General features: G+C 44.9%; 1 protein-coding gene across 1 annotated transcript in view; it reads left to right on the top strand.

Moving 5' to 3' along the window:
* LOC115107209 (cadherin-23-like) overlaps positions 1-21,111 on the top strand; it is a 578,454-nt gene that overhangs the window by 485,058 nt on the left and 72,285 nt on the right. Inside the window, exons 39-46 of the mRNA XM_065008058.1 lie at positions 5,848-6,028; positions 6,284-6,417; positions 6,606-6,815; positions 7,840-7,947; positions 8,724-8,826; positions 16,650-16,775; positions 17,028-17,231; positions 19,558-20,016. Of these exons, the coding sequence (XP_064864130.1) occupies positions 5,848-6,028; positions 6,284-6,417; positions 6,606-6,815; positions 7,840-7,947; positions 8,724-8,826; positions 16,650-16,775; positions 17,028-17,231; positions 19,558-20,016 (1,525 nt within the window). The remainder of the gene's footprint in view (positions 1-5,847; positions 6,029-6,283; positions 6,418-6,605; positions 6,816-7,839; positions 7,948-8,723; positions 8,827-16,649; positions 16,776-17,027; positions 17,232-19,557; positions 20,017-21,111) is intronic.

Below are 21,111 nucleotides of genomic sequence, written 5' to 3'. Positions count from 1 at the left end.
TGTCCTAGTGTGTTTGGACCATGATAGTTTGTTGGTGATGTGGACACCAAGGAACTTGACACTCTCAACCTGTTCTACTTCAGCCCCGTCGATGAGAATGGGGGCGTGCTCGGTCCTCCTTTTCCTGTAGTCTACAATCATCTCCTTTGTCTTGATCACGTTGAGGGAGAAAATGTTGTCCTGGCACCACACGGAAAGGTCTATGACCTTCTCCCTATAGGCTGTCTCATCGTTGTTGCTGATCAGGCCTACCACTGTTGTGTCGTCAGCAAACTTGATGGTAGTGTTGGAGTCGTGCGTGGCCATGTAGTCATGAGTGAACAGGGAGTACAGGAGGGAACTGAGCACGCATCCCTGAAGGGCCCACGTGTGAGGATCAGTATGGCAGATGTGTTGTTCCCTACCCTTACCACCTGGGGGCGGCCCATCAAGAAGTCCAGGTTCCAGTTGCAGAGGTAGGGTCCTTAGCTTCGCAATGAGCTTTGAGGGCACTATGGTGTTGAAAGCTCAGCTGTAACTCAATGAATAGCCTTCTCACATAGGTGTTATTTTTGTCCAGGTGGGGAAGGGCAGTGTTGACTGCAATAGAGTTGCATCATCTATGAATCTATTAGGGCAGTATGCAAATTGGAGAGGGTCTAGTGTTTCTGGGATAATGGTGTTGATGTGAGTCATGATCAGCCTTTCAAAGCACTTCATGGCTACAGATGTGAGTGCTACAGGTCAGCAGTCATTTAGGCAGGCTACCTTAGTTTTGTTGGGCACAGGGATTATGTTGGTCTGCTTGAAACATGTTGGTGTTACAGACTCAGTCAGGGACTGGTTGAAAATGTCAGTGAAGACACTTGCCAGTTGGTCAGCGCATGCTCGCAGTACACATAGTGGTAATCTGTCTGACCCTTCGGTCTTGTGAATGTTGACCTGTTTAAACTTCTTACTCACATTGTCTTACGGAGAGCGTGATCACACAGTCATCCGGAACAGCTGGTGCTCCCATGCATGTTTAAGTGTTACTTACCTCGAAGCGAGCATAGAAGTAATTTAGCTCGTCTGGTAGGTTCGTGTCACTTGGCAGCTTGCGACTGTGCTTCCCTTTGTAGTGTGTAATGGTTTGCAATCCCATGCCACAACAACGTCATCGATGCACTTATTGATGAAGCCAGTGACTGATGTGGTGTACACCTCAATGCCATCGGAAGAATCCCGGAACATATTCCAGTCTGTGCTAGCAAAACAGTCCTGTAACTTAGCATCTGCTTCATCTGACCACTTTCTTATTTGCCGAGTCACTGGTGTTTCCTGCTATAGTTTTTGCATTGTAAGCAGAAATCAGGAGGATATAATTCTGGTCAGATTTGCCAAATGGAGGATCGAAGGAGAGTTTTGTACACGTCTCTGTGTGTGGATTAAAGGTGTTCTAGTCTTTGTTTTAACATGCTGGTAGAGATTGGTAGGTAGATTAGGTTTTTTTGCATTACAGTCCCCGGCCAATTGGAGCGCCACCTCTGGATGAGCGTTTTGCTGTTTGCTTATGTCCGTATACAGCTCATTGAGTGCAGTCTTACGTGCCAGCATCGGTCTGCGGCGGTATATAGACAGCTACTAAAAATACAGATGAAATCTCTCTTGGTATATAGTGTGGTCTATAGCTTATCATGAGATACTCTACCTCAGGCGAGCAAAACCTTGATACTTCCTTCGATTTTGTGCACCGGCTGTTGTTTACAAATATACAGAGGGCGCGTTTCCATTCTGCCGAAAAAGCTTAAAACCCACCAGCTGTATGTTAAACATGGTGTCGTTCAGCCACTACTCGGTGAAACATAAGATATTACAGTTTTTAATGTTCAGTTGGTATGATATATGTGCTGTAGTTTGTCTATTTTATTATCGATTGATTGTACGTTGGCTAATAGGACCGATGATAAAGGTAGATTACCTTCTCGGCGACTGATCCTTACAAGGCACCCGGACCGTCGTGTGAATGACATACGTATAGACCAGGAGTTCCCAAACTTTCTCCCGCCTTCCAGCATTGGGGAACACCCCCCTCCCCTCCGCCCATGCCATGTCGATTTCTATGGGCTCAAGCATTGTTCATGACACAAACGGTTTACACCCCTCTTGCTGGTGAAGCGAAAATGTTATAGGTTCAAAGCATATTTCCTGCAATTCTACACATTTTATCATAGGGTGCAGAGAACATTTTGCAGTTTTAAACTAATTTTCATGGGCAAGTTGATCTGGGCATTTCTGACAAGTTATAAATAACTCTCTAACGTATGACTGGCATGACAAAAGGAAAACAATTTCAGCTATTTCTACTATCACAATTTTAGAGCAAGTTGAAAGCCGAACTGAGTCCCAATCCCCCCAAAATAATAATAATAATACTATACAGTCGAAGTCGGAAGTTTCCATACACTTAGGTTGGAGTCATTAAAACTTGTTTTTCAACCACTACAATTGGACGTGTACCTGTGGATGTATTTCAAGGACTACCTTCAAACTCAGTGCCTCTTTGCTTGACATCATGGGAAACTCAAAGGAAAGCAGCCAAGATCTCAGAAAAACCATTGGAGACCTCCACAAGTCTGGTTTATCCTTGGGAGAAATTTCCAAACACCTGAAGGTACCACGTTCATCTGTACAAACAATAGTATGCAAGTATAAACACCATGGGACCATGCAGCCGTCATACCTGTCACGGATTTCCTCCTCTTCGTCTGAAGAGGTGTATCAAGGATCGGACCAATACGCAGCGTTGTAAGTGTTCGTCATTTTAATGGAAAAACCAAACACTACAAAACAACAAAGTGACAACCGTGAAGCTAATGAACAATCGTGCTGACACAAACACTACACATAGACAATCACCCACAGCCCACAATGACAAAACAGGCTACCTAAATGTGGTTCCCAATCAGAGACAACAACTAACACCTGCCTCTGATTGAGAACCATATCAGGCCAAACACAGAAACAGACAAACTAGACATACAATATAGAATGCCAAAACCTGAACCTAGGAAGCCTCCTAGGAACGGCGACCCTCGCCGCCAACCTAGGACTGGCAACCCTACTAAAGGGCCCCACTGGACTGAAGGGCAGCTCCGGACTGAAGGGCAGCTCTGGACTGAGGGGCAGCTTCGGACTGAAGGGCAGCTCCGGACTGGCCGACGGCTCCGGCGGCTCCTGGCTGGCCGACGGCTCTGGCGCCTCCTGGCTGGCTGACGGCTCTGGCGGCTCCTGGCTGACTGGCGGCTCTGGCGGCTCCTGGCTGACTGGCGGCTCTGGCGGCTCCTGGCTTACTGGTGGCTCCTGGCTGACTGGCCGCTCCTGGCTGACTGACGGCTCTGGAGGCCCAGGACAGACTGGCGGCTCAGGACAGACTGGTGGCTCTGGACAGACGGGAGACTCTGGCGGCGCTGGACAGATGGGAGACTCTATCAGCTCAGGACAGAATGGCAGCTCTGACAGCTCAGGACAGACTGGCGTCTCTGACGGCACTGGACAGACGGGAGCACCTGTAGGGAGGAGACAGAGAGACAGCCTGGGGAGACCTCCAGGAGGCTTGGTGTTAGGAGGAGCCACCTGAAGGACCGGGCTGTGGGGGAGCACTAGAGCTCTGGTGCGTAGCCTTGGCACCACTCCCCCAGGCTGGATAACTACTCTAGCCCGGACCCTCCAGAGTGCAGGCACAGGTTGAACCGGGCTGTGGGTAAGCACTGGAGATCTAGTGCCTACTACTCCACTCCCACAATTGGGAGTGGAGTAGTAGGCTCCACTCCCACAATTGCCCGGCACGAACGGAGACACAGCACGCAGAGCCGGCGCAGGGTACCCTGGCAACATACACCCTGGCTGGATGCCCACACTCGCATGACACTTTCGGGGGGCTGCCCTATAGCGCACCGGGCTATCGGCACATACTGGCGACACCGCGCTTAACCGCATAACACGGTGCCTGACCACTAACGCGCTGCTTATAATAAGCACGAGGAGTGAGCTCAGGTCTGCTACCTGGCTTAGCCACACTCTCCGTGTGCCTCCCCCAAAAATATTTTTTGGGGCTGCCTCTCGTACCTGTCGCACTGCCGTGCTGCCTCCTCATATCGCCCGTGCTCAGCTTTCGCTGCCTCCAGTTCTGCTTTGGGGCGGCGATATTCCCCAGCCTGTGCCCAGGGTCCTTCTCCGTTTAAAATCTCCTCCCATGTCCAGGAGTCCTGAAATTCCGTCCGCTGCTGCTGTCCGTTACCATGCCGCTTGGTCCTTTTGTGGTGGGTGATTCTGTCACGATCGTCGTATGGAGTGGACCAAAGCGCAGCGTGGTTAGAATACATTCTTCTTTATTTAATGAAGAAGACAAAGAACACTTAAACAAAAACACAAATAAGACGAACGTGACCGCTATATAAAAAATGTGCTAACGTGCAACATAACATAGACAATCACCCACAACCCACAATGACCAAAATATGGTTCCCAATCAGAGACAACGACTAACACCTGCCTCTAATTGAGAACCATATCAGGCCAAACACAGAAACAGACAAACTAGACATACAACATAGAATGCCCACTCAGATCACACCCTGACCAAACAAAACCTATAAACATACAAAGCAAACTATGGCCAGGGCGTGACAATTGCCGCTCTGGAAGGACACCCGTTCTGTCTCCTAGAGATGAACGTACTTTCGTGCGAAAAGTGCAAATCAATCCCAGAACAACAGCAACAAACTTTGTGAAGATGCTGGAGGAAACAGGTACAAAAGTATCTATATCCACAGTAAAACGAGTCTTATATATCGACGTAACCTGAAAGGCCGCTCAGCAAGGAAGAAGCCACTGCTCCAAAACCACCATAAAAAAGCCAGACTATGGTTTGCAACTGCACATAGGGACAAAGATCGTACTTTTTGGAGAAATGTCCTTTGGTCTGATGAAATAAAATAGAACTGTTTGACCATAATGACCATCGTTATGTTTGGAGGAAAAAGTGGGAAGCTTGCAAGCCGAAGAACACCATCCCAACCGTGAAGCACGGGGGTGGCAGCATCATGTTGTGGGGGCGCTTTGCTGCAGGAGGTACTGGTGCACTTCACAAAATAGATGTTATCATAAGGGAGGGAAATCATTTGGGTATATTAAAGCAACATCTCAAGACATCAGTCAGGAAGTTAAAGCTTGTTCGCAAATTGGTCTTCTAAATAGACAATGACCTCAAGCATACGTCCAAAGTGGTGTCAAAATGGCTTAAGGACAACAAAGTCAAGCTATTGGAGTGGCTATCACAAAATCCTGACCTCAATCCTATAGAAAATGTGTGGGCAGAACTGAAAAATCATGTGTGAGCAGGAGGTAGGAGGCCTACAAACCTGACTCAGTTACACCAGCTCGGTCAGGAGGAATGGGCCAAAATTCCCCCAACTTATTGTAGGAATCTTGTGGAAGGCTACCCGAAACGTTTGACCCAAGTCAAACAATTTAAAGGCTGTGCTACCAAATACTAATTGAGTGTATGTCAACTTCTGACCCACTGGGAGTGTGATGAAATAAATAAAAGCTGAATTAAATCATTCTCTATACTATTATTTTGATATTTCACAATCTTAAAATGAAGGGGCTATCCTAACAGACCTAATACATGGATTTTTTACTAGGATTAAATGTCAGGAATTGTGAAAAACTGAGTTTAAATGTATTTGGCTAAGGTGTATGTAATCTTCCGACTTCCACTGTATATGGACCCCCGATCCCCCCCTGCCGACCCCCACAGTTCAGGAACCACTGTTATAGACCATAAAGATCTCTATTCAGGTTGTTTCCACCGGTCTTTTCCAGGTGTTGGTGAATGTCCTGGATGTGAACGATGTGACCCCCACATTCACCAAGCCCTATGAGGGGCCCTTTGAGATAACAGAGGGCCAGCCGGGGCCTCGGGTCTGGACCCTCAAGGCCATCGACCAGGACTCTGGGCTCAACGGCAAAGTGGAGTACAGCATCACTGCCGGAGACCCCCAGAGTGAGTAGGGTGTTTGTGTGTGTGTGTCTTTGTGGGGGAGGGGGTGGGGTATATATGCAGGTGAGCTACTATCCATGTGTGTGTGCATGTGCGTGTGTGTTTGTTTGTGTGTGTGTGTGTGTGTGTGTGTGTGTGTGTGTGTGTGTGTGTGTGTGTGTGTGTGTGTGTGTGTGTTGTGTGTGTGTGTGTTTGCAGTATAAGGCTAGTAACAAACTAATCATGCTTCCCCTCTCTTGCTCTCTCTTTCTCTGTTAGATGAGTTTGTGGTATCTCCAGTGGAGGGAGAGCTGCGTGTGAGAAGAGATGTGGAGCTGGACAGAGAGACCACACCCTTCTACAACATCACTGTCATGGCCAAAGACCTGGGCAACCCACCACGCATCAGCATTGTATGTTCATACACATGTTCACAGAAACACAAACACGTACAGACATGCACTGATCCTGTGGTGCTTCCTGCTGACATGCTCAGACACTAATATGAACACAACACATGTGTGCGTCCACACACAAACACACACACACACACATACTAAGACCAAGTGTGACACTATCCTGTGTCCTCTCCATCTCCCAGGTGGTGGTGGGTGTCCATGTGCTGGACATCAATGACAACGACCCCATTCTGTTGAACCTGCCCCACAACACCAGTGTGAGAGAGGGGGCGTCCATCCACACCTTGGTGACCACGGTCCAAGCACGAGACATGGACAGTGGACGCAATGCCCTGCTCACCTACAACATCACTGCCGGAAACCACGATGGAGCTTTCTACATCAATGACACTGTGAGAGAGAGAGACAGAGATCGGGAGAGAGAGAGGGACAGGAAGGGAGGGGGAGGAATGGAGGGAGTAAAAGGGGCAGAAAGGATAGAGAAGTGAGAAGAAGGGCTTGTCCTGAAAATGTAGACAAAATAAATTTATAAAAAGTCAGGATCCAATTGGTGACAGACTTTCATGCGAATATTCTAAAATCCCCAAGAAAATAAGAAAATATGCTAATTTTCCCTCCAGTGGTTTCCACCAAATGGAAATGTTGCGGATGAAAATCAGCGTTTGATAACATAGTGCGCACAAAATGTAATTTTTCACTTAATTAAGTGTTCATGTACCAAATAAAAATTGAGAGTTTGGTGTGTTTCCATCACATTTTGGGGCAGCAGGTAGCCTAGTGGTTAGAGCGTTGGGCCAGTAACCGAAAGGTTGCTAGATTGAAACCCGACCTGACAAGGTAAAAGTCTGTCTTCAGGCCCTGAACAAGGCAGTTAACTCACTGTTCCTAGGACGTCATTGTAAATAATAGTTTTTAACTGATTTGCCTAGTTAAATAAAGGATAAAAAAATAACAATAGTTTTTTCACAAAAACTGTTGAATTAAGTAGCAAATGTGCCTACTCTGGTCTTGCTAAATGACTTAAATGTAAATGTAAATGTGTCTTGGCATGTGCGCTCTAGCCAACAGCTCGCAGATACAGTGCTGGTAGCCTATGTGGGTTGACTAGTCTACATGATTAGATTATTATGGATGAGAGCGAGAATTTTACAGACACAAAAAGATGCCACCATGTAGAACAAACAAATGATCTGTCGCCATTTATTAAATTGTACCAAACTTCCTTTTTCCATCTCTGCTGTCGTGATTATTTTAAATATATACGGTATGACTTAAAAACTCACATAAAAACTGTGGATGGAAACGTGGTTATAGAGAGACATTGAAAAGAGAAGGATATGGTATAATTGATAAGTCAGGTCTATCCTCCATCTTGTGCGTAATCACTCCCCCATGATCTCTCTATCCCCCTCTCAGACAGGGATGGTGCAGGTGAACAGGCCTCTGGACAGAGAAAGGGTGGGGGAGTACAGACTGACCATCACTGTTAAAGACAACCCTGAGAATCCCCGCATCGCTCGCCGGGTACTGCTCCACACACACAAGCACACACACACACTCTCACACTCACTCACTCTCAAATAAGTCAGGACTGATACTGGACCACTCAGGAACCACTCAACACCTCTTGGAAAGCCATTCTGGTGTGTTTTTGGCTTTAACATTAACATCCTGCTGAAAAATAAAGGGTGAGGTTGAGGTTCTCAGAAGACTGAGGCGGGTTTTCCTCCAACTTTTTACCTGGGCTTTGCTCTTTTCATTTTTAGTTTGATCCTGACAAACTTCCAGGCCCTGTCGTTGACAAGCATACCCCTAACATGATGCTGCCGCCACAATACTTAAATTCAGACAGTTTCACTCATGCCTGTATTGTATTGGATTTGACCCAAACCTGTCGTTTTTAATTTAGGTCAAAAAGTGTGTTTCTTTGCCGTGTTGTCTTGCAGTGTCACTAAATGGCCTTGCTGCAAACAATGGATGACTTGGAGTGGATTTTTAACACAGGCTTCCTTCTTTACACTTTATCATACAGGCCAGTAATGTGGAGTGAATGCAATGTTTGATCCTCTGTATTGTCCAGTATTGTGATATGGATTTTTGTCCATATTGCCCAGCTCTACATAGATGGCATTATTCAATGGCACACATGTGCCTCTCAAATATTGCATGGAATGACAGCTATTTGCTTTTAGATTGAGAACATTTCTCACCTTGTTCCCTGCCCCTCCGTCCTATTCTACCCAATTCACCCCTCCCTCCCCAATCTATCACTCTCTCTCTCCGTCCATCCCTTTCTCTAGGACTCAGACATGCTGGTGATCACAGTTCTGGATGATAATGACAACAGGCCCATATTCACACAGACCAGCTACCGGGCTGAGATCACTGAGAACTCCCCCTCAGGTACCAACCTCACTGGTGTGTTTTTCTGACTTTCTCTCTGTATCTGTCACTCGGTGCGTTTGGTTGGCTGGCGGGGGAACTGTCTTGACTGTCTGGCTAGCTTTCTGGAGGACTACAGGGCTGGCTGAGATTTTGTGTCACTGATCTATACATATTACCCCATAACGTCAAAGTGGAATTTTGTTTTTAGATTTTTTTACAGGAGAGACTTCATCATGAGTCTAGCATATGGGGTACGTGAGAGACATACAAGGGTCAAGGCAGCAGCAAAGATTCCACATGAACCTTTGCCCGAGTCAAATTGTGCACAGCTATGTCACCTACAAGAAATGTTTTTTGTGGGAAGTGTGTCAAGCAAAGGAAAGTGGCAAAGATGTGTCAACTGCTAGGACAAGGGCTAACCAATAAATGAAATCCAACGGATGACATTGCGTGAAAACGCAGACCGTGTAAGCATGAGCAGACAATAATTGACTATTTTTGACTGTTGTAATATCGACGCATGCAATGCCATTATTGCTTTGTGCTGATTTTCACTATTTATCAAGCACTCTTGACGCATAAAATGATTTTAGGGTACTGTTTCCCTCATTTCATTGTGTTTTGCTGACTGTTTGTCTTCGTGGTTGGGGAATTAAAAAAAAACATATATATATGTTTTTTTTAAAATATATATATATATATAGTACCAGTCAAAAGTTTGGACACTCCTACTTATTTTTTACTATTTCCTACATTGCGGAATAATGGTGAAGACATCAAAACTACTAAATAACATATATGAAATCAAGTAGGTCTCCTGAGTGGCACAGCTGTCTAAGGGACTGCATCTCAGTGCTGTGCACACTCTTTACATGCGCTCTTTGCATTCTCTCAACCAGCTTCACCTGGAATGCTTTTTCAACAGTCTTGAAGGGGTTCCCACATATTCTGAGCACTTGTTGGCTGCTTTTCCTTCGATCTGCGGTCCAATTCATCCCATACCATCTCAATTGGTTTGAGGTCAGGTGAATGTGGAGGCCAGGTCATCTGATGCAGCACTCCATCACTCTCCTTCTTGGTCAAATAGCCCTTACACAGCCTGGAGGTCTGTTGGATTATTGTCCTCTTGAAAAGCAAATCACAGTCCAACTAAGAGCAAACCTGATGGGATAGCGTATAGCTGCAGAATGCTGTGGTAGCCATCCATGCTGGTTAAGTGTGCCTTGAATTCTAAATAAATCAGACAGTGTCACCAGCAAGCACCCCCACACCATCACACCACCTCCTCCATGCTTCATGGTGGGATCCACACATGCAAAGGTCACCCGTTCACCTACTCTGCGTCTCACAAAGACACAGCGGTTGGAACCAAAAATCGCAAATTTGGACTTATCAGACCAAAGTATATTTCCATCAGTCTAATGCCCATTGCTCCTGTTTCTTGTCCCAAGCAAGTCTCTTCTTATTTTTGTTGTCCTTTAGTAGTGGTTTCTTTGCATCAATTCGACCATGGAGGCCTGATTCACTCAGTCTCTGATCAGTTGATGTTCAGATGTGTTTGTCAATTGAACTCTGAAGCATTTATTTGGGGCTGCAATTACTGAGGCTGGTAACTCAACATATCCTTTGCAGCAGAGGTAACTCTGGGTCTTCGTTTCCTGTGGCGGACCTCGTGAGAGACAGTTTCATCATTGGGCTTGATGGTTTTTGCGACTGCAATTTTCTGTGTTGTCTGACCTTCATGTCTTATGGACTCTCATTGCTATTTGTTTATTTGAGCTGCTCTCGCCATAATAAGAACTTGGTATTTTACCAAATAGGGATATCTTCTGTCTACCACCCCTACTTTGTCACAACACAACTGACTGGCACAAACGCATTAAGAAGGAAATACGTTTTTAACAAGGCACACCTGTTAATTGAAATGCATTCCATGAAGCTGGTTGAGAGAATGCCAAGAGTGTTCAAAGCTGTCATCAAGGCAACGGGTGGTTACTTTGAAGAATCTCAAATATAAAGTATATTTTGATTTGTTTAATACTTTTTTGGTTACGACATGATTCCATATGTGTTATTTCATAGTTTATTCTACAATGTAGAAAACAGTAAAACAAATAACATTGACATTACATTTAAGTCATTTAGCAGACGCTCTTATCCAGAGCGACTTACAAATTGGTGCGTTCACCTTAAGACATCCAGTGGAACAGCCACTTTACAATAGTGCATCTAAATCTTTTAAGGGGGGTGAGAAGGATTACTTTATCCTATCCTAGGTATTCCTGAAAGAGGTGGGGTTTCAGGTGTCTCCGGAAGGTGGTGATTGACTCCGCTGTCCTGGCGTCGTGAGGAGTTTGTTCCACCATTGGGGGCCAGAGCAGCGAACAGTTTTGACTGGGCTGCGCGGGAACTGTACTTCCTCAGTGGTAGGGAGGCGAGCAGGCCAGAGGTGGATGAACGCAGTGCCCTTGTTTGGGTGTAGGGCCTGATCAGAGCCTGGAGGTACTGAGGTGCCGTTCCCCTCACAGCTCCGTAGGCAAGCACCATGGTCTTGTAGCGGATGCGAGCTTCAACTGGAAGCCAGTGGAGAGAGCGGACGAGCGGGGTGACGTGAGAGAACTTGGGAAGGTTGAACACCAGACGGGCTGCGGCATTCTGGATGAGTTGTAGGGGTTTAATGGCACAGGCAGGGAGCCCAGCCAACAGCGAGTTGCAGTAATCCAGACGGGAGATGACAAGTGCCTGGATTAGGACCTGCGCTGCTTCCTGTGTGAGGCAGGAAATAAAAACCCTTGAAAGAGTTGGTGTGTCCAAACTTTTGACTGGTACTGTATATATATATATATATAATTCCACAAATTAAATTTATTGAACAGTTGAATTGGTGTTTATTTTTTACATAGCCTACAGTAACAAACTAATGAAAATGCTATGTTATAATTTCTCTACCATAAGCCACCTCTAACGTAGTTTTAGAGAATTTGGCAGTACGTCCAACTGGCTTCACAACAGCAAACCACATGCAACCATATCAGCACAGGACCTCCACATCCGGCTTCTTCACCTGCAGAATTGTCTGAGACCAGCCATACAGACAGCTGATGAAACCGTGGGTTTGCACAACCATATAATTTTTGCACAAACTGTCAGATAGCATCTCAAGGAAACTCATCTGTGTGCTCGTCATCCTCACCACGGTCTTGACCTGACTGCAGTTCGGCATCATAACCAACTTCAGCTGGCAAATGCTCACCTTCAATGGCCACTGGCATGAGGGGAAAAGTTTAGTCTTCACAGATGAATCCCGGTTTCAACTGTACCGTGCAGATGGCAGACAACGTGAATGGCGTTGTGTGGGCAAGTAGGTCTGCTGATGTCAATTTTGTGAACAGAGTGCCCCATGGTGTAGGTGGGGTTATGGTATGGGCATTACTGGAAGCTGAAAATGTCCCAGTTCTTCCATGGCCTGCACACTAACCAGACATGTCACCCATTGAGCATGTTCGGGATGCTCAGGATTGCTGTGCACGACTGCTTTTTGCAGTTCCCACCCACCCATATCCAGCAACTTTGCACAGCCATTGAAGATGAGTGGGACAACATTCTACAGTCCACAATTAGCCTGATTAACTGTATGCAAAGGAGATGTGTCGCGCTGCATGTCACAAATGGTAGTCACACCAGATACAGACTGGTTTTCTGATCCATGCCCCTACCTTTTTTAAGGTACTGTATCTGTGACCAACATATGCATATCTGTATTCCCAGTCATGTGAAATGCATAGATTAGGGCCTAACAAATCAATTTAAATGGACCCTTTTCCTTATATGAACTGTAACTCAGTAAAATCTTCAAAATACTTGCATGTTGCGTTTATTTTTTTGTTCAATGTATTTAGCAGTCTGGCTATTTAGCAGTCTTATGCCTTCGGGTAGAAGCTGTCTCGGAGCCTATTGGTCCGAGAGCCGATGCTCCGGTACTGTTTGCCGGATCGTAGCATAGTGAACATGGGTGGCTGGAGTGTTTGGACATTTTTCGGACCTTCCTCTGACACCGCCTGGTATAGAGGTCCTGGATGGCAGGGAGCTCAACCCCAGTGATGTACTTGGCTGTCCGCACCACACTCTGTAGTGCTTTGCGCTCAAGGGCGGTGTCTTTGCCATATCAAGCAGTGATGAAGCCTGTGAAGATGCTCTCGATGGTGCAGCTGTAGAACGTTTTAAATATCCGAAGGCCCATGCCAAATCTTTTCAGCCTCCTGAGTGGGAAGAGGCGCAGCCGTGCCTTCTTCACAACTGTGTGGGTGTGTGGGTAGCATGTTAGGCCCTTAGTGACATGGATACTAAGGAACATAAAGCTCTCGACCCACTCTGTAACATCAACTCTCCCCTCTTTCTCCTATAGTCCATGATTAGCTCCTTGGTCTTACTGACGTTGAGGGAGAGGTTTTTTCTCTGGTACCACACTGCTAAGTATCTTTCCTCCTCACTGTAAGCTGACTCATCACCATTGGTGATCAGGCCTACCACCGTTGTGTCGTCAGCAAACATGATGATAGTTTTGGAGTCGTGGATGAACGCAGTCATGTGTAAACAGGGAGTACAGGAGGGAACTATGCACACAACCCTGAGGGTCCCCTGTGTTGAGGGTCAGCATGGAGGAGGTGTTGTTGCCTACCCTCATCACCTGGGGTTAGCCCATCAGGAAGTCCAGGATCCCGTTGCAGGGTCCCTAACTTGGTGATGATTTTACAGGGGATTATTTTGTTGAACGCTGAGCTGTAGTCTATGAACAGCATTCTAAGCAGTTATTTCCCCTCTTGTCCAGTTGGGAGAGGGCAGTGTGAAGTGCAATTCTTCATACTATAAAATAATATAAAATAATGCCAGAGAATTCTAAGCAAATCTTGTCAGCTATATTAACTAGTGTAGGCCACAGCCATATGGCATAGCCAGATCAGGGCCTAATATAACTCAGAGTATGCTATTCTGTTCTTCTGAAATAGACTACATTTTTTTCATTTCATGTTTCTTTACACCGTCTAAAATAATTAATGGATTTATTGTGAAAGTGTAGGCTATATTACATGGATTTATTCGATTTCTTTTTAAAGTAGATGTTCCAAAGGTCTTCATCAGTGGATGGTAGGCTGCCAGGAGATGCTAAATGTGTTTATGTTAATTAACAGTCAATTACTGTGAGACCGGCAGTTATTTGCTTGACAGTCACCGGCTGACTAAATTTCATGACCGCAACAGCCCTATCTATACCACACACATACAATTATCTGTAAGGTCCCTCAATCGAGAAGTGAATTTCAAGCACATATTCAACCACAAAGACCGGGACGGTTGCGCTAACGTGCACTAATGTTTTTTTTTTACCTCCAATGTGATTAGCATGACTTTGTAAGTAACAAGAAAATTTCCCAGGACATAGACATGTCTTATATGGGCGGAAAGCTTAAATTCTTGTTAATCTAACTGCACTGTACATTTTACAGTAGCTATTACAGTGAAAAAATACCATGATATTGTTTGAGGAGAGAGCACAACAACAAAAAAAATGTGTATCACGGCGACTGGTTTGATACATTCACCTCTGAAGTTAAATAATGTACTTACATTGAGTAATCTTGATCTGATTTGTCATCCTGAGGGTCCCAGAGATAAAATGTAGCATAGTTTTGTTCAATTACAAAACTATGTGATCATAGTTTGTCTATTTATTTTCCATTGATTGTACGTTGGCTAATAGGACCGATGGTAAAGGGAGAGTACCTGCTCACCGCAGAATCCTTAGAAGGCTCCCAGACATTCGTCGTCCATTTGTCCGTCTCTTCCTCCTACGAATGACGGGGATGAGGGCCTTTTTGGGCGTCTGAAGTAAATCCTTCCCGTCAGACTCGTTAACCTCTAGTGACACCCCATCCCGTGACAACGGGACCGTTGTCATCATCTGACACTAATTAGCATAACGCAACGGACATAAATATTACTAGAAAATATTCCTATTCATGAAAATCACAAGTGAAATATATTGAGAGACAGCTTAGCCTTTTGTTAATCACCCTGTCATCTCAGATTGTCAAAATATGCTTTACAGCCAAAGCTAGACAAGCATTTGTGTAAGTTTATCGATAGCCTAGCATAGCATTTTGTCCAGCTAGCAGCAGGTAACTTGGTCACGGAAATCAGAAAAGCAATCAATTTAAATTGTTTACCTTTGATGAGCTTCGGATGTTTTCACTCACGAGACTCCCAGTTAGAGAGCAAATGTTCCTTTTTTCCAAAAATATTATTTTTGTAGGCGAAATAGCTCCGTTTGTTCTTCACGTTTGGCTGAGAAATCGCCCTGAAATTGCAGTCACGAAAACGTCAAAAAATATTCCAAATTAGCTCCATAATATCGACAGAAACATAGCAAACGTTGTTTATAACCATCCTCAAAGTGTTTTTCAAATATCTATTCGATAATATATCCATCGGGACAATTGGTTTTTCAGTAGGACCGATTGGAGTAATGGCTACCTCTGTATTTTACGCGAGAATCTCTCTGGGAGCATCAGGTGACCACTTGCGCAATGTAGCCGCCTACGGGTATTCTTCAACATAAATGCGTAAAACTATGTCACAATGCTGTAGACACCTTCGGGAATACGGAGAAAGAGTAATCTGGTTGATAGCCCATTCACTGCTCAATAGGGACGCATTGGAACGCAGCGCTTTCAAAACATGAGGCACTTCCGGATTGGATTTTTCTCAGGCTTTTGCCTGCAACATCAGTTCTGTTATACTCACAGACAATATTTCTAGTTTTGGGAACTTTAGAGTGTTTTCTATCCTAAGCTGTCAATTATATGCATATTCTAGCATCTTGTCCTGACAAAATATCCTGTTTACTACAGGAACGCTTTTTTTTCCAAAAATGATAAAACTGCCTCCTAGTCACAAAAGATTAAAGAAAAAGTATTTCTCCAGTACGGGGTGAGTAATCAATATCCTGATATCTAGAAGCTCTTATCGGTCATAAGACACGTGGCAGAAACATTATGCACTAAATAAGTTATAAATAACGCGAAATAACACACACAATAGTACAATTGGTTAGTGGATTGTAAAACAGCAGCCATCTCCTCCGGCACCATTCTACAAGCTTCCTTCTATTCACTGTCATTTTCGCTGAGCAGCTCAAGCCCCTGGTTCACCTGGAGAAGATTGACCCGAAAAGACACATGTAAGAAGGCGCCTATCGAAGCTCATTCCTGATGAGCTTCTATTGGCTGTCGATGTTGTTGATCCATCCTCAGTTTTCTCATATCATAGCGAATAAATAAATAAAAATATCGTAGACAGAGTATTGTATGTGGAACGTTGACAAAAAATGACAATTAAATCAATTTGAATCCCACTTTGTAACATAACAAAATGTGTCCAAAGTCAAGGGGTGTGAATACTTTCTGAAGGTACTGTATGTCTGTCTGGATGTCTGTCTGGATGTCTGTCTGTCTCCCTGTCGCTCTGGCTGGCTGGCTGGCTAACTGGCTCGGTCTCTCTTACTGTTTCAATTGACAATGTTTAATTCCTCTGCTACCTCTATCCCTTGCGTGGCCCTCAATACCTCTTACGCTTTTCTTGTCTTTATATGTGCTTTCGTCTATGCTTCGATGACTCATGCTTCTCTCTCTTCCCACTCTCTTCCAATCTCGATCTTTTCCTCTTTCATTCATCAACCATTCTTGCCCTTCCCTTCTCAACTCTTGTATTTAACTTTCCTCTCCCAATCTGCCATCCTAAACATCACCCTTTCTCCCCCTATCCATTCCTCCATCCTCTCTCAGGCAGTGCTGTGTCAGTGTTGAATGGACCAGTGTTGGCTGAGGACAAAGACATTGGGCCCAACGCTGTGGTCAGGTACCGTCTGCTGGGAACAAGACTGGACCTCTTCACTGTGGACTCTGATACAGGTCTGACACGCACGCACACACATACACACATAATGGTCACTTAATCACACACCAATAATACATGCACACTCAAACACATACACACACTCTCACTCACAACCCCACACACATATCATTAATCATCATTTTCAATTCAAATCACATTTTATTTGTCACATTCTTCGTAGACAACAGGTGCAGACTAACAGTGACATGCTTACTTCATCACCAATTATCCTACTGCTTGTACCTCTCCCCTGTTCCCCCCTGCAGGTGTAGTTCGTGTGCGACAGAAGGCTCTGTTGGACCGCGAGGCGTTTGTGGAGCCGCGGGTGGAGCTGCTCCTGGTGGGGGAGGATGTGGGAGGACTCAACAGCAGCGTGCCCCTCACTGTGACAATCATGGACCAGAACGACAACCCTCCTGTCTTTAACCCCCCCAGCCTCACTGTGCACCTCCCTGAGAACAGCCCCACTGGTGAGTGTGTTGATGGGTGGGTGGATGGATGGTGGTGTGTGTGGGTTGGTTCTTCAATCCTTATGGGGACCTAAAGTCCTCCAAAGTCCCAACAAAGATAGTAAAAGAAGAAAATGTCTCTCTCGTGGGGACATTTCCTGCTTCCCCTTGAGGACAAAGGCTATTTTTAAATTTAGGGGTTAGGATTATGGGATTTGGTTACAGGTTAAGATTAGGGTTATGTTGTCGTTCTGGGTTAGGTTCAGAGTTAGGGGTTAGGGAAATATGATTTTGAATGGCAATACATTTTAGGTTCCCACAAGGATAGAAGAACACAACATGTGTATGTGTGTCTGTGTGACTATGCATGCATTCATGCATGTGTATGTACGTGCATGCATGCATGTAAATAAACTCAGCATAAAAACTGTCAACTGTGTTTTTTCCCCCAGCAAACTTAACATGTGTAGATATTTGTATGAACATAACACGTTTCAACAACTGAAACATAAACTGAACAAGTTCACAGATATCTGACTAACAGAAATTGAATAATGTGTCCCAGAACAAAGGGGGTGGGGGGGGGGGGTCAAAATCAAAAGTAACAGTCAGTATCTGGTGTGGGCACCAGCTGCATTAAAGTACTGCAGTGCATTTCCTCCTCATGGACTGCACCAGATTTGCCAGTTCTTGCTGTGGGATGTTACCCAACTCTTCCACCAAGACACCAAGACCTCCCAGGCATTTCTGGGGGAATGGCCCTAGCTCTCACCCTCCAATCCAACAGGTCCCAGGCGTGCTTAATGGGATTGAGATCGTGCTCTTCGCTGGCCATAGCAGAACACTGACATTCCTGTCTTGCAGGAAATCACACACAGAACAAGCAGTATGGCTAGTGGCATTGTCATGCTGAGGATCATGTCAGGATGAGCATGCAGGAAGGGTAGCACATGAGGGAGGAGGATGTCTTCCCTGTAACGCATAGCATTGAGATTGCCTGCAATGACAACAAGCTCAGTCCGATGATGCTGTGACACACCGTCCCAGACCATGACGGATCAACCACCTCCAAATCGATCCCGCTCTAGAGTACAGGCCTCGGTGTAACACTCATTCCTTCCACAACAAACGTGAATCCGACCATCACCCCTGGTGAGACAAAACAATGACTCATCAGTGAAGAGCTCTTTTTGCCAGTCCTGTTTGGTCCAGTGACGGTGGGTTTGTACCCATAGGCGACGTTGTTGCCGGTGATGTATGGTGAGGACCTGCCTTACAACAGGCCTACAAGCCCTCAGTCCAGCCTCTCTCAGCCTATTGCGGACAGTCTGAGCACTGATGGAGGGATTGTGCGTTGCTGGTGTAACTCTGAAAGTTGTTGTTGCCATCCTGTACCTGTCCCACAGGTGTGACGTTCGGATGTACTGATCCTGTACAGGTGTTGTTACACATGGTCTGCCACTGCGAGGAAGATCGGCTGTCCGTCCTGTCTCCCTGTAGCACTGTCTTAGGAATCTCACTGTACGGACATTGCAATTTATTGCCCTGGCCACATCTGCAGTCCTCATGCTTCCATGCAGGATTCTCACACAGATGAGCAGGGACCCTGGGCATATTTCTTTTGGTGGTTTTCAGAGTCAGTAGAAAGGCCTCTCTAGTGTCCTAAGTTTTTCTTCTTATTATGTTACTTTTTATTATTACATTTTATTTTAGTCTGCTTGGTAAATATTTTCTTCTTCTTGAACTGCACTGTTGGTTAAGAGCTTGTAAGTAAGCATTTCACGGTAAAGTCTACATTTGTTCTATTCGGCGCATGTGACAAATAAAGTTTGATTTGATACATCCACAAATACATTCATTGCTACATTGATTTTTTGACTTTTTAATTAATGATATATACCCATTGATTCTTGAGAATATAACTTAGAAATGCCTCAGGCTTAGTTCAACTGTCGTACTCCATCAGAACGCGAAATATAAGCTTGTTTTACTCCATTTTTTGTAAACAATGTAATTGTAAATAAATACTGTATAGCCTCAAACTATACTTTCTATATCATGGATGGTAAACCCTTGCATCCATAGCTCTGTCTATTTGAGAGTGGTTACATTTCTCCAGTCCCAACTGTGTATTGAAACAGTGGCGGGGTGCCGCTTTGTTATTTTTTGAGCTGCAGATTTCCCTTTTAAGCCTAGTCCTACACAAAAAAAATCTATTTAAATGGAGATTCTCCACTGAACATTATTTTTAGTTCAGGACTAGGCTTAATCTATGTCTGGGAAACATGCCCCTTGTTTTCAATCCTAACCTCTGTGTCCTCTATTCTTTCGTTTCTCTCTGTTCTAGGTGTGGTGGTGACCCAGCTGTCCGCCAGTGATGCTGATTCAGGCTCTAATGCCTGGCTGCTTTACCGGCTGGAGAGCGGTGCCCAGGACCGCTTCGTAGTTGACTCCCTCTCTGGTGCCGTCCTGGTGGGAAACTCCACCCTTGACCGCGAGGAGCGTGGCTCCTACCGCCTGGTTGTCGTGGCTACTGACCGTGGCACACCCTCATTGTCGGGCACGGCTACCCTGTCGGTCATCCTGGATGATGTCAACGACTCACGACCACGTTTCCTGGAACCCGTGACAACTATTAACATAAACGAGTCTACACCACCGGGCGTGGTGGTGGCAACGCTCACCGCGAAGGACCCTGACCTACGACCCCGGCTGGAATATTACATCATCTCTGTGGAGGCGAAGGATGATGGAAATAACCCTGTTGGTGGGCTGCAAGAGTCATTCGGCATCGATTTCCACACGGGTTAGTAGTCAACAGACAGTCGATCATGTTTAGTATTGTATCTTTACTGAGTTGCCTGTCAGATTGTGTGGATGTTTTTCTAAATATGTGTATATGTGGCGCCTGAACAATGTCGCAAACGGAGCAGCTGCACTTTCAAAATAGTATGTTTTTGCACCCCCACTTTTTTTCCCCAGAAAAGTATCATGATATATTGGGTAATTTGTCATTTTCAATGATAAGTAATGTTTTGAGCTAATCTGTATTGAAATAGATCATTCAATTTTATATAATTTTATATAATTAACAGATTGTAGTTGAGCTTACACACAAAAAACAAACTAATTGGAATTTGTGGCAAAGAGGTCTAAGACCCTGGTTCGATTGCAGGCTGTATCACAACCAGCCGTGATTGGGAGTCCCATAGGGCGGCGCACAATTGGCCCAGTGTCATCTGGGTAGGCCGTAATTGTAAATACGAATTTGTTGTTAACTGACATGTCCTGCGCGCACAAGCTCCCGTTTGGCCTACAGAAATACATCTAACGGATGGGATAAAAAGTTATGTTGGGAATTATGTGTTCCAGCAATGAGCTGCAGTTTTGGAATAATTGCATCTGGTCGATTTTCTTGCGAACACCTAGTGCCATTTAGAATTGGTTAGCCTAGTGCTATGCTATAACCCCCCTAAACATAGATAGGTTCCACATTAAGCATATGCAAAAACATTTGTTTGATAAAGAAAGAGCATATTTTCAACAGAATCATTAAGCCTCCTCACCAAACAGATGTTGTGGGTGTAATTCATCACCATACAGTGTTCAATATGGAATTGTCCATTTAGAACGTTCCAAAGAACAGGCAGAATAAACTAAATCGAATGACTGTATATCGAAAAGAAGACAGATTTTAGTTTGTAACCCTGAAATATTTTCTTTAAACTCACAAAATTGAGCCGCGTTTCAAATTATCAGTCTTTGAGAATTACTGTTCCAGACGCGAGACGCACTGCAAACTTTTTTCATTTGGAAAAAATATTCTGTTCTATTTATTATGTTTTATACTATAAAATAGGTGTGTCTTGACTGTGATAAGGGTTTGGGCAATAAGAGCGTC

The sequence above is a fragment of the Oncorhynchus nerka genome, linkage group LG23, assembly GCF_034236695.1.
Source record: "Oncorhynchus nerka isolate Pitt River linkage group LG23, Oner_Uvic_2.0, whole genome shotgun sequence".
Lineage (NCBI taxonomy): Eukaryota > Metazoa > Chordata > Actinopteri > Salmoniformes > Salmonidae > Oncorhynchus > Oncorhynchus nerka.
Note: the sequence above shows the minus strand (reverse complement) of the source record. Positions and strands in the feature narration are given on the sequence as shown.